The 15,030-nt window shown below is 28.9% G+C and overlaps 1 protein-coding gene across 2 annotated transcripts in view; it reads right to left on the bottom strand.

Annotated features, from left to right (window-relative positions):
• Nucleotides 1-99: 99 nt before the first annotated feature.
• LOC107450287 (5-hydroxytryptamine receptor 2C) overlaps nt 100-15,030 on the bottom strand; it is a 400,340-nt gene continuing 385,409 nt past the window's right edge. For both annotated transcript variants that reach the window (XM_071180097.1, XM_016066045.3), the window contains one exon: nt 100-5,487. In XM_071180097.1, the coding sequence (XP_071036198.1) occupies nt 4,400-5,487 (1,088 nt within the window). In that variant the 3' untranslated portion in view covers nt 100-4,399. The remainder of the gene's footprint in view (nt 5,488-15,030) is intronic.

A 15,030-nucleotide genomic window follows, 5' to 3' on the forward strand; every position in this document is an offset into this window, starting at 1 on the left:
TTAGATCATTAGATTAAAAATTATTCAGCGTGTTCCGTTTTTTTTTTAATATTTTTACATTGTACTGTTATGATCAAACGAAAAAAAGAAAGAGATAGAGACAGTTCATTTTGTTTATTTCCTTCACGACATAATACAACACATACACATTAATGAGCAATTTTAAAACAATCTTTATTTACATAAATGTTTTTTTTTTACAGATGAGGATAAGAATAAATTTTTACAATCTAATGACTAGAAAAACATAAACAATCACTAGTGGTAGAATTGTTTAGAAAATGCTTCTGAAGTATTGACATTGCGGGGAATTGAAATTTTTTAAACTATATAGGTTGAACAATGTACTCACGAACTGCAAAGTAAGACTAACTATAAATTCACAAATATTTTAATCGAAATAAATTAAAATGATGCACATTTTGATGACCTAATTACCCAAGTCAAAGTTCTTGATGGTTCCACTGAAATATTTTGATGGTTTCAGTGTGATTCACGATGGTTGAACATCATTTGATGGTCACCATCATCCAACATTTTTCATTATGTTTTCATGGTTTTTGATATGCCAACAAACTTCCATCATTCCATGATGGAAAATGCTGCTTTAAAACAATGTTTAACCATCAAGAGAAGTTTCATTCTCATGGACCAAGCATTCATGATGGTTCCTACCATATACGTACATGATGGTTTAATAATAATTATTATTAATTTAGCAAGAATATACCATTAAAACAATTTTTTTATGTTGGACAATCATAAATCAGTCTGAATTCCTACATTGGGATGATGGTTGTTCATGATCGTTCCTACATTTGATTTCTAAAAAACTATGATGGAAATTTCTGGTGGTTCGACATGAACAAACCATCAAAACAAGTTGCTATTCTTGTGTTGGACCATCATAAATCAGTCCTAATTCCTACATTGAGGTGATGGTTACTTATGCTGGTTAACATCAAAAAATATAATGGTTCATGATGGAATTATTGATGGATCAAGATTATGTTGGTCCATCAATGGAAAACCATCAAAAGTTTTGACTTGGGTAAGGTTTGCACATAATACCACTACTTTTAAACATTATAAAACTACTCTTGCAAATCATACAGTTTCTCAAAAAAGTTATACCGTTATTGTGTCAAAAATTAGCTTTTACCCATGGTTTAGCACTCAAATTCGATGTGCTAGATGCAATTGTCAATCTTTTGAAAAGTTTACCATCTTAATATTCTGTAGCTTTGTATTTTCCAGTGCTAGTTGAAACATCGAATGGATTCTACTAAGGATCTTTTCAGTGTGTTGACACTAAGGATTAAAACGAATTGAGAGGAGAAAAAAAATCACGATTGCCATAAAAAGTATTTTCCTCAAATTTAGTGGAAAAGTAGCTATTCGGAAAGTCTATAAGCTCGTGCTACACTATCAAGCGAAAAGCATCCGGGCACCCAGTGTTTACGAATTCTGGGAGTCTTGAGGCATACACTTTTGTCCTGATACCCTTTTGTCCTGATAGTGTACAGAAAACGTGAATTTTATTATTTTTTTAAAAAAAAACTTTTTATGTACAGTAAACTAAGTAAATTCGTCTGTCATTAAATAATTTTCCCATTTAATAGTGTAATTTTTAACCACGTTATGATAATAGATAGGTTTTGTCATAAATGAAGCGAAAGTGGAAGAGTAAATTAAGAGATAATTTATTTAGTTTAAGCCAATAGTTATTGAATGTTTGAAGGTTTCACCCAGGATAACTTTCGCCCTAAATACCAGATTTTCATGTATTGAGTTCCAATTTTTATGGTTCAAAGAGTTAAACTCAGATATGGTAATTAATTAGGGCTAATTATTAATTTAGTTTCTAAATCAGACACAAAAATATCATTTCTGTGAACAAACAATCCTTTTTCGGTCAAATTTAAATTTATGACCATCAAAATATGGGGCTAGCCGCAATTTGGAAAATAAAGTTCCAATATTTAAGTGTAAAAAAAGAAAAAAGTTTAAGGTTTGGGCTTTTTAATGTTAATTTCACCTTTTAAGAGAATTGGAAGCTTTTGGCAAACAATAATAAAATTCGATTGTCCAAATATAATGCCACACAAAAACTTATTTTCGATATTTATTTATAATTCTTTATTACTTTATTTAATGATGTTCGAAAAATTTTGAATTACAAGTAATACAATTATCTATATAATTCTAAACTATGTTTAAGACGAAATACAAAATTTGAGGGAAATGTAGGCGTCAATTCTTTGGACCATCAAAATTGGTAATTTGTGAAAAAACGATGAACAAAGCAAAATCTATTCATGATTAAATTTGTTCTGGCACATTGTAGTTATAAGTCACTTTATTAAGTTGATATTATAATAATTTTCTTTGTTGATAAAAACAAACAAACTAAAGTAGACATTAAATGTCTTCATAGTTCTCTATAAAAAAAACATCTAAATTTTTATTCGAAAATTCTACAATCATTGCACACGCCATTATTTGTATATTTGAATTTTATTATCTTCTTTATAATAAAAAGAAAGCTATTCAGAAACATAAATTTATTAATTTAACTTGATACAGTTGGAATTTATTTTATAAAACAACTTATTTCATTTTTAAACGTTGGTAAAAGACTTCAGTATGGTTCCCGTCATATTTAAAAATATAAAACCTTTATCTCAAACACAGACATTATACAATATTTCAAGTTACACTTATTAATTTTCTGAAATAATGTTTGTATGAAAAGGTGCTCTTAGCTCTCAAGGGAACTAACAATTCCGTTTAAAATATACATTTTACACAGACATTTAGTTATATTTCATTTTCAAAATGTGTTTTAAATATATTTACATTTTCAGAGGGCTGTAAAATTGTTTACGTGCCTTAAAATAATAGAAATTGTTTTTGACCCTAGAAAACTAAACTTCTTCCTCGAACGATCTAACTTATTTCCAGGAATATCCGCTGTGCGCTAATGTTATATTAGTCTCGTATTGTTATTGATTGCGATTGATTATTATTTTTAAAAGCAAAATAAATAAGTCTTCCATGAATTTGCGCTTTGTTTCAATTTTAACATTTCAGGGGAACTCTTAGAGCAGAGGGACATATACTCACCATTGCCACGATGAAAACGTTAAATCAGTTTTATTATGCAACCACAAGAAATATTTAAAGACTTTTCACTCTAAAAGTAAGAGTATAAGCAAAATGGCAACAATTTTATAACTATCGTATACAGCGCCTCTCTGCGGTAATAACATCGACGAATAGTTAGAATTAATAAAAGAGAAAGACAAACTAATCATCTAATAGAATTTTTTCTCAATCGTTTAGCTGTTTCATTTTAAGTTTATGCAGCACTTGGATGTTTATTTTCTTTAAGGACATCGAGTGGTTATAAAGTAAATTATGGTTTGCTTTAAATGTTTGGGTTGTTCTAAAATTTATTTCTAAGATTACTGTAATACATATTTATAAGCTTGCAATGAATCTTTAATCCTTTTATAATCCTTTTTTTAAACTTAAATAAATTCGGATGAGTATTATTGATTATAATCAATACTCATACGCTTTCAGGTAAATTATCAATGAAGATTTTTTTCTCTGTTTATAGTGGAATTTATCCTAAAATAGAATGAAATGAAAAAAAAAAACGAATACAAGAGTAAATGAGAACATTATGTTAGACACTAAATCACGGAGTTTTTGCTTTTCAAATCCTCAACATCAATTAATAGTTTCGTGCTAAAGTAATTGAAATGCTCTTTTGTGACAAACGCAAGTGGAAACTTTACAAAATGTGTTGCAATGACGTCATAGGGAGGGTCTTTAATATTTATTATTCGTTCATGTATGTTTCTAAATATTAAATTCATAGATTATGAAGACGTTTATTTTTGAACTCGTTTATGTATCATTTTATTTTTGCATTACCTTAAATTATTTATCACAACTTATAAGAAATCCTTTTAAATGTATAAAAATTTCGATGAATGTCAAGTGTAACGTTAACTTCCCGAATTTGTGAAGTTAGCAAATATTGGTATTCCGTTGGACGAGAGTTTTTTTAGTTATCTAGGGTTTAACTAACTTAATTTACTTCAAATCTTTTCAGTAAGAAATATAGCAGATTCTCATTTTTTAAATAATTTCTGGAATAATAAATTGAGACAAGTAAAATTGAAAGTGCATTTTGGGTAAGTTGTTATTTGTTTTGAGTTGAACTAAAGTTTGTGTCACACTTTCGAAACTTTGCATGGTTCAATGTTCAATTAAAATAAATTAATAGGATTTTTTTAATGGAAAGTTCATGGAAAAAGAAAGTAAGTAGTATGTACAGTGCTAAATTTTAATATAAACGCAAATATTTACGCATAGTTTGGCACAGTTAACACATTGTTGTGTCTTGATATGGATCTGGCGGGGAGCCAGATTTAGTGGTATAGTTTGCTGACCTAAAAGCCCAGGTGGAAAGATCGTTGTTAGAGTTCAGACTAACATGCCTCGCAAAGGGAAACTTACAGGTCAGCAGTTTCCAGAAAGCTCTCTTAAAAGTCTTGTTGAACACCGTGTATATTATTGGGTTTATAGTGGAAGAAACGTAACCTAACCATTGGAATGTTGTTGCTAGATAAGGATGGAATTCCTCGGGATCCATGAACACCAACAAGACGTTCAAAATAAAAAATGGCGTCCAGCACACAACGAAACAGAAAAACACAATACCAAGTACTTTTGTCGCTTTTTGCTCGTTTGCGACTTGGTTTGTGCCCAGAGTCCTCACCATGCCTGGAACAAGCTGTTGCTGGTGTTGTGTTGAAGTTCGATTGTGCTGACCATGGCCACTTTGACCTCCGATTCGAACTCTAACAAAACCTTGCGAAGATGAAGGGCGACTCTGAGGACTTAAGAGACCTTTGGTATCGCCACAGATAGCATCATTTGCCTGACAGCGTCCACAGTGCTGACAAGTACTCAAAGTAGTTTGCTGTATGTTGCCATTTTTAGTGGTACTATCTGATGGCGATGAAGGAGATGATCTGCGACCCCTTCTTATGAACGGTACTCTTCTGGTCGGCTTTTCTGCTAAGAATTTGGCTTTTCTTTGTAGTAAACGTACAGTTAGGACGTAGGTGACCACCATAATAACCATAGGTACGTAGAATGCAAACATGGAGCCAAACATGAAAAAGAATCTATTGTTGATTGCACACAAACCGCGTGTGGGTATTATGTTCGTAGGATCAATCATTGCCAAGACAGTTATGGGACTAGTAATTGCCATGGATACAAGCCATACCAAAACTATTTTCATCATTACTATCTTTTTGGAGCTGGAGCGTGTTTTTAATGGATTTCGAATCCCAAGGTAACGTCCTAATGAAATGAAGCACATATGCATAATTGAAGACGAACAGCTGAGTACATCACACGTGACCCACACGCTGCAGATAGGCCAGTCAAACGGCCAATAACCTGAAAAAGTAAATGTTTAGTTTAAATAAAATGACACGAATGCATAAAATACGAAACATTTAAAAATCTTGTTAAGGAGCTTAGGTTTTTTTTTATTTCTTCGAAAAGGCAGAAATATAACTAATTTTATGGTTCCACAATGCTTTTTTTATTGTTAAAATAATATATAAATAAGGTATATATAATACGGGACTGCAAGAAAGGGCAAATTAATGATCCAAATTTAAACTTCAGGTAATTTAAGAGAGGGCGTAGCACTATTATTATTAGCAAAGTGTATTTTAACTTTAACTTGGAAGGTTTTTTTAACAATCCAGCGTCATGATGATCAAAATTAAATATTCTATAGCATATATTTTCGAAAAAAAATCGTTGAACTTGCTATTGACGGAAGCTTATTAGTCCTAGAAACACTGTCATTTTAGTAACGTCCTATTATTTCACCCTTTATTACTCTTATTACTTTAAAATAATTAAGTGAATGTATGTACGAAAGAATTTTTTAAACACAGAATATCATGCAATAACAAATGACCAAAGAATAAGTGATTACTAAATAATCTCTCTCTCTCTGTATATATATATACATATTTCTCTTATATGGCACCATGAACTTGGGTATTTCGCTATCTATTGGCAACATTTTAAGTATTATTTATTTTGATAAGCAGTCTTAAATAACAATTTAAGTAGTGCTAAAAATTAGATATACGTTATTTCGATTCATTTTATTAGGTTGCCTTGTAATAATTTACGTAGTATTAAATAGTTAATTATGACAAAAGGTTTTATTTATAATAAATGTGTAACTGAAAACTTAATTACGAAGTACTTATTTGCATTTGTTTTTGATCTTTTCTAAAATAGATGGTGTTATGATACTGCATGTTACACCAATTTTTGGTGACGGAGCTTGCCTTTTTCGAGTAATAGCATGTACATCATACGATTATCCAACTATGGCATGTAATGGAGCATTAGGATGAGTATTCTACCTTATTTTACAAAAGAGATCGAAGTAATTTTAAAACTTCTGCTGCATACTATTCTGAAATGTCCCGAACTTATATTTATGCTGGTTTGTGTCATTTAGAGGTTGCCGAACAGATTTTAAATTATTACTAAAATTCAATGCATAAAAAACTTTGTCAATATCACGGATATCTCTTAGAAATAGTTAAAATTGATATCAAAGTACTAATTTAAATACTGTCGTGCAGCTCATTCGGCTTTGTTACCCTTAAAGTTTCAAGTAAACTTTCAAAGGTGACCAAGCTGGTCGCCAAAAGCGGCCAGTACGATAAAAAAACTTGAAAAATTCACAGTGGTGACCATATATGGCAGTACTTTTACATTCGTTACTTGTACCGCCGGTACAAGTAAAAAGTACGTACTTTTACTTGTACTTCGTTACTTTTTAAATTTAGTACTTTTACTTGTACTTTCGTTACTTTTTTAGGGAAAAAGTACAAGTATTTGTAGAAGAAATGTCGAATGAAATCGTTACTTTTTTCTAAAACTCGGTAAACTTTCTAAAAAAAAAAATTAAATTAAAAAAAATGCTTATGTTTTTTTAATTTATAAAATTAATGTGCAATATATATGCATTCGCAGCTAACTTCGTGTTTAAATACCATGACCTTTTGAAATGAATAAAAAAATTAATTAGCAAGTTATTTTCATTCATTTTCGAGTTTTATGTATTTATTTAATAATTTTCAAATGAGAAATGTTGGATTTTGTCATTACGTTTTTCAATTTTCTTTTTGAACTCACTAATAATACATTTTTGTCTTAATACATTTTTCACTAAATACATTTTTTACTAAATACATTTTTACCTAGTACATTTTTTACTAAAATTATGTTTATGCCCGACCTTGTCAAACAACGCCCAGTCAAATCTCTAAGAACTTCAGAACTATTTGTGCTATTGAAAACTATTATAATTACTATTTTAACTCTTGAAAACTCGAAGGTAATAATTTAGCCGCTGATACTTAAGTTCGTTTACAAATTTTAATTATTCCGTTAGGCTGAAATGTTCGGAAAATAATTTTCTCGCATGACTTCAGAATTAGCGATTGTTTCAAATAAAACTGTAGACTGTTCTGTTTCAACTAATACTGTATTCAATTAATTTTTACTAGCTCAAAGATCACAAAGCTATCTGAAACTCCGTGTTTGTTTTGTTTACGCTTGTGCTCTTAAAACGCGTTTCTATAAAGTAAAACAATTTTAAATCAATAGTAATTTAAATAAATAAAAATAATAAACTAAAAATTAAAATCAATAGATAACATTTCTTTTTCGTGCAAATCCATAAAAAGTTTGACATTAAAATTATATTTAATTTTAAAATTATATTATATTATTATATTATAAAATTATATTATAATATTCCTCCGAATTTAAAAATAAATTAATGTCCATAACTTTCAAAATTAAAAATAATGATATAAATAGCAACAATTTTGCAAAAACATTACAGAACATAAGAATATTATTCATTAAAAGTTTAGTTTACTTTGAATTTCTGATTTCCTAGAAATGTACTTTTAAATCGTTACTTTTTTTGTTTAGTACTTGTACTTTTACTTGTACTTTTTACTCGTTACTTTTTAAAATAAGAACTTTTTACTTTTTACTCGTTACTTTTTTTAAAAATACTTGTACTTTTACTCGTTACTTTTTAAAAGTAACGTTGCCATGTATGGTGGTGACTCACGATATCGATAACGGAGTGCAAAGTCTTAATAACAACATTAAATCCACCGTAACCACAGTAAGTATGAGTTTGATATATTTTAGCATAGTAGGCAGAAGTATTGAAATTGCTTCCATCTCAGTCGCCGGCAAATAGGCTGAGCTGTTAGCGTGCCTAACTGCGAATCCAATGGAGTTCGATTCCCGCTTAGAGCATGGATGTTTCTCTCTTGTGTGCGAAAGTGGCCCACTCTATGAACGGGTGTCTGTGGCAGTGTGGCTTGGGTAATGTTACTCGCCTCAGTGACTTTGGTCACAAGGTGTTCACCAGGTAACTCAAAATGAGCAACACTTCCGGCATCTTCCCTGGCGAAATACGATAAGTTCAGTGAAAAAAAAAGAAGCTTCCATCTTAGCATGCTATCGCATGTTCTGCATGCATGATATTGTACGAAAAAGGTAAACGCTGTCAGTAATAATTGGTATGACAGTATGGGGCAACACAACACCATTTATGTTTAAAATTGCACACAACCATAGAAAGGTTTAAAAATAAATCTGAGTAATTACTTCTTAACTAAGTTTTCATTTCTATTAAAGTACAAAAATGTCCTAAATAAATACTTAACGTATAACTACTTTTTCAGCATTACTTAAATTATTACTTAAGGCTACCTGAGAAAATAAATAATAACTATAGTGTTGCCAACGGATGGAAATATACCAGAGTTTATGGTACCACGTAAGAGAAAGATAGATTAGTTCTGCGAAATAAACTAAATAATAAATAATCGAATCCTATGACTAGATCAGGAAATTATTTTTAAATAAATCTTATATAAATAATCACATGTATAAATGGGCATTAAAATGTTCACTATTTAGTGATTTTAATTACGTTAACAACGTTTTGCAAAGAAATCAGGCAGACGACAATCGTATGATTAAAATGTAACCACACAGAAATAAAAGTACTAAACTTGAGAATTTTTCTTCCCGTAACCGTTTTTCTTCACGCAGGAACTTCAAGAATTCCCTTGAGGAAGCGAAACTAAGGCAGGAAAACTCCGAATTAACAAAGACTTTTCAAAATGTATCAAAGAGTGTTCTTTGCATTAAAATAATTAAGTTTCATTCTATGGTTTGAGGTTTTAGACCTGTGGTCGGAAGCCCTTTCTCGCCAGGAGGTATGTAAACTCCCGGAAGTAACATACGGTTCGTATTACAATTTTTGCTTTTTCAGAAATTATTGTAAAAATTACGCCTTTGAAGTGAAGAAAATCAATAGAGTTAAGTAGAAGCTAGACATTAACGTTACATATAATAGAGAGTAAAATATTTTATTCTGGAGAATTTTTATTTTAAAATATTATTTTTCTGTCAATAAGGATATCGTAGAATAGAAAAACATGAAATATAACATTTTTTTTCCAAAATTTTTTTGCTGAAAATTCATCGATTAAAAATATACAGAGTTAAAAATAATAAAGTCATTTTTGGTCAGATTAAACTCTTGTGGTCATTCCTACAAAGGAATTTTTTTTTCTTTTATGCTAAATAGTAATTAAAAGTTAAATTTTCATGCACTACATTAGGAGGCTCTGCGCCCTGTTGGCTTGACCCACCAACCCCCGTTATTACTTTCAGTTCATCATAGTTTTTGCTTAGAAATAAGCACCAACAAACACTGTACTACATCACGTGAGTATTCAAACTTTAAACGCTTATGCCGGAAATTCCAGAAAGCAGTAATAAAGAATCGAAACATCGAGGAAGTAAAATATCGATGATTCTCTTTTACCTAATATACTGGATTTACAGAGTAAAGAAAACGTAATTGCATTTGTTTTCTTTTAAGGAAATGGATTTAGAATAAGAAAGTATGTATCATTTACAAATAATACCATGCTTATATTTTTACTTACAACTGAAACATAGTAAGAGTCTGAAATTAAAATGAGGTACAATGCGTTAAACGATTACTTCGATATTTGCTATGTCGATAAATAAGAAAAAAATAACGATTTTACCTTGATTATAGGTTCTCGCTATTGACAATCGCGTGTTTTTTTATCTATATATATATATCTAACTGAATATATATATATATAACAGAAATTTTACTTAAACAAAAAAAGAAATATCTGTATTGAATCAGATTTGAATGGCGCTATGAATTAAATATATTATTTTCAACATTACAGCATTTTTAACTACTATTTTTAAATGTAAAATAAATGTTCTTAAGTTTTTAGGGATAACTTTAGTACGAAATATAGGTTTCGGCGTTGAAAGCAGCTCTTTATCAAACGTTTAATAACACAATATACTGAGTTAGTGAACATATTCAAGTATGGAACAATATATCAGTAATTATGGAAAAGATTTTATAAATATTTTAAAATTTAAAATATTTAGCACAAGAATTTCAAAATTACGTAAGTTTTTTTTAAAAACATAATTGCATTTTTATAACAGCATAATGAAGCTCTATATTCATATTAATAATTATGAATAAAAATAGTTTCTTCCCAAGTTTTTTGTAAAATATATAAAATGTTTCGTCAGTAAAAGTTTTTTTTCATAAAAAATAAAAAATATTAGATTTAAAAAAATGGGTAGAGCTATATAGTTTTTTTGAAGATTATTTAATTTATAACAACTATAAATGAAAATTTAATTTTTATAACGTGAAAACAATATACTACCATTTCAACCTCTCTAAAAATTAATGGAATAAAATGAGGTAGCATTAAAAACAAAAATTATATAAAGTTTAAAAAATATCTCAATCAAAAATTATATTTTATGCAATAAAAAAAAACTAAACAGTATTATTATAAATAAAAGACTAGTAAAAACCTAAACAGTATTATTATAATTAAAAGACTAGTAAAAACCTAAACAGTATTATTATAAGTTAAAGGCTAGTAAAAACCTAAACAGTATCAGTATTAGTAAAAGACTAGTAAAAACTGAGCAGTATTATTATTAGTAAAAGACTAATAAATACCTAAACAGTATTATTATTAGTAAAAGACTAGTAAATACCTAAACAGTATTATTATAAGTAAAAGACTAGTAAAAACCTAAACAGTATTATTACAAGTAAAAGACTAGCAAAAACCTAAACAGTATTATTATAAGTAAAAGGCTAGTAAAAACCTAAACAGTATCAGTATTAGTTAAAGACTAGTAAAAACTGAGCAGTATTATTATAAGTAAAAGACTAGTAAAAACCTAAAAAGTATTATTTCTTTAAAACCACATAACTGAAATCTATTCTGAAGTACTTTGACCTTATCAAAATCATTAATCCTAATTCAAATGTCTTCTTAAAAAATGTTCACCTTTCAGTTCAAACTTTAAAAAAAATATTCAGCTGTATTTTCAACTAAACACATCATTTATCTTTTCAAATATATTCGGTATATCAGTTAAATCTTTTTTTCCCAGCCCTGAACTTAGCAGCTCCAATTAAGCGAAATGGAAGATTTCGGCTAATATTATTACAATCTCCGGAGATAAATTATACTAATTTATAAAAGAAGAAAGATTAGCGTTCTATTATTAAACAATAGATTGGATTGTACTCTCCTTTTTCAATTTTCAATGCATGTGTCTAAAAGAAAAGATGTGAAATTAATATTAATGAATGGAAACTATTTTTAAAAATTATATTTTTACCATCTAAAGTGTCCATAAATTATAAAGTTTTATTCTTAAAATCCAATTGAATCTGGAGTCTGAGAATTAGTTTTAAATAATTGAATTAAAAGTCAATATCATGGCTTTGAAATATTTATTATTGATCTCTTTTAAAATCAAAAATTGAAAATTCTATGCTCAGAGTAGTAATTCGTAAACATTTTAATTCCTAATAATCGTATATGTTTTAATAAGTATAAATAGTTAAAGCTTTATAATGATTTTGAAAGAATTAAATATTGGTGACAACAAGAAATGAAATTTTCACGATTACATATGTTAGCTGCAAAGTATGAAATCCGGCATTATATAGAATGCCTAGGCATTGTATATAATGTCTAAAACTAGCCGGCAAAGTATGAAATGATTTATATTTCACACATTGCCTAGGCATTCCATAGAATGCCAAATGAGAAACCCGCAAAGTATGAAATAAACGTCCTGATGCGAGGTTATTATGTAAGTGATGTGCACGTTACTGTGAATGACCGAAATCGGTGGTTGTTGACTTTCACCGGTGAAAGTTGACAATCACATAGTCGCTTTGGTGAATGTCCGAAATATTTATTACATCCGATTTGATATTAATTTATTCGTGGATATAATTACATTTATTCGATATTTTAATACTGACGATAGATTAGAAGAAACATCAGCGTAGGATATATCGGGCAAATGTATACCGGGCAATGGCACTTGACCTTAAAAAAACATCAGTGTGGGGTATACCGGGCAAATGTATATCGTACAGTGGCACTGAATCTTAAAAAAACATTAGTGTGGGGTATACCGGGCAAATGTATACCGGGCAGTAGCACTTAGCTAGATCAAGTATATATTTCGGACATTTACCAAAGGTCTAGTCATACTATATATTTGCCTGATACTCCAAACACTGATGTTTCTTCTAATCTATCGTCAGTAAGTATTAAAATATCGAATAAATGCAATTATATCCACGAATAAATTAATATTAAATCGGATGTAATAAATATTTCGGACGTTCTCCAAAGCGACTATGTAACTGTCAACATTCACCGGTGAAAGTCAACAACCACCGATTTCGGTCATTCACAGTAACATGCACACCATTTACATAATAACCTCATCAGGATGTTTATTTCATATTTTGCCTAAATAGCATTTGTCATGCTATAGAATGCCTAGGCATTATATACAATGCCTAGGGAAAGTATATAATACTTCTCATATTTCATACTTTGCCTAAGAACGTCCGGCATTATATAGAATGCCTAGGCGTTCCATATAATGCCGGCGTTTCATACTTTGCCGGTAACACGTACACTAAAACAAATGTTGGTTTGTAAAGTAATATCAAGGGATATCCATATAAGGGATTTGTGAGAAATTTTAGTGATATCAGTTTATAATATTTTTGAGGCAAAACAATATTACGAAACTAGTATTTATTCTGAATACACGTTAATGTATTTAAAAGTTCTACTATGATAGTTATCTTTATAGTTATCTTTGCTTTAGAAATTTGATTATTAAGAGAAGTGGTTGAGTAAGGGAAGGGGGGCGATAAAACTACAGTAAAAACAGCAGCGAAAAAAACAACAACATGCAATGGAACGATTTGTTTTTATAAAAATTTCAAGTTCAACTTTTCTAAATGTCTGGAAAAACTATTTTATGGTAAAAAATAATTCATTTTCTAAAATTGTTTTTAAGTAATTCATAGTTATAAAAAAATAGTTAAATATTACTTACATAAAACTTCATTATTTAATTTGATTGAAAAACCCTTGTTTATTCCTCATTAAACATTTTATTTAAGACAAATATTTTCAAAATAAAAATTTAATTTCATAATAAAATAATATTAATAGATCTAAAGTTGCCGTATCCTTAGTCGTCAATTGGTAGGTAGGAAAGAGCAAAGGAAGGATTAAAACCATCAAAATTCTACTTATTTGTCAAGTTGGACAAAAATATAACCACCTTTAACTGGAATCACAACTAGGCTTCATCCTCATATAAAGTGGTTTTAGATGATTTTAACCCTTCCTATGTTTGTTTTGACCACAATAGCAATTGGTCAGAGTCGGAAGACGTTTTGTTCTTTGACAAATAAATATTTATTTGACCTAATTTTTGACTATTACTATGCATATAATTTCTGACTATAATAAACATAGTTTTTGACTATTACTTTAACAAAAGATTTGACAGAAGTATACATTAAAGACAGCCATGATGGAAATTTAAATTGCTCAGTTTTTCATTTATTTAATAATCGAACGTTTCATACTGTATCATGAAATAAATGAATCTTATGAATCGCATAATGAATATTTTTGCGGATTATTTAATAGAATTATAAGAATGTGTAAATTGATGAAGAAAAAATACGTAAAAAATGTTAAAAAGAACAGAATCATGCTCAAGAATTTCATTTTTAAATAGTTTTCCCCATCAATGTGTATCATTGTCATAAAACTTAGTCTTTACTCTAAGAAGTTGAAAGAAGTTTTTTAAAATGTTTTATCACTTTTTTACACTTCTTTTTCAGATTACACAGTGGCTCTAAATTTAAGGTTTAATTTTGTATAGTTTTGAAAAAAATAATTGAAAAAAAATAATTATTTCATAATCTTATAAATATTAATTTTCAGGGGTTGGGCAAAATAATGGGAACACTTCTATAACACTTTTTTTTGTTGATTTTCTTAAAAAATACTTAGGGAATCATTGTATAAATTTAGAAATGTTTAGGTTATGTGATTTCTCAAACAAAGTTTAAAGCTTTTAGAGGTTTGAAGGACCTATAGTAAAATTACAAATGGAAAATATTGTTTTTTAATCGACATATGTCGAAAAATGTAGCAATAACCTTGTAATTTGTAACAATTATTTTGGTTATTGTATGCAATAATTGAACAGAATTTCGTAAACCTAGATTAAACATTTATGAAGTTATGGACATTTTTATATAAAGAAAAACTCATTTTCTTTCTCTAGTTTTTTTAAATTTAAAAGTATTCAATAAAATTAAACAAAATTTTGGAGCAATTTAAATGCTTTAAAATTTGAGAGAAATTTGCTTAAAACTGATAAAAAAAGCTCGACTTGAGTATCTTGAAAAGTTAAAAAGTTTCAAGCAGT

The sequence above is a fragment of the Parasteatoda tepidariorum genome, chromosome 4 (genome assembly GCF_043381705.1).
Source record: "Parasteatoda tepidariorum isolate YZ-2023 chromosome 4, CAS_Ptep_4.0, whole genome shotgun sequence".
NCBI classification, from domain to species: Eukaryota; Metazoa; Arthropoda; class Arachnida; order Araneae; family Theridiidae; genus Parasteatoda; species Parasteatoda tepidariorum.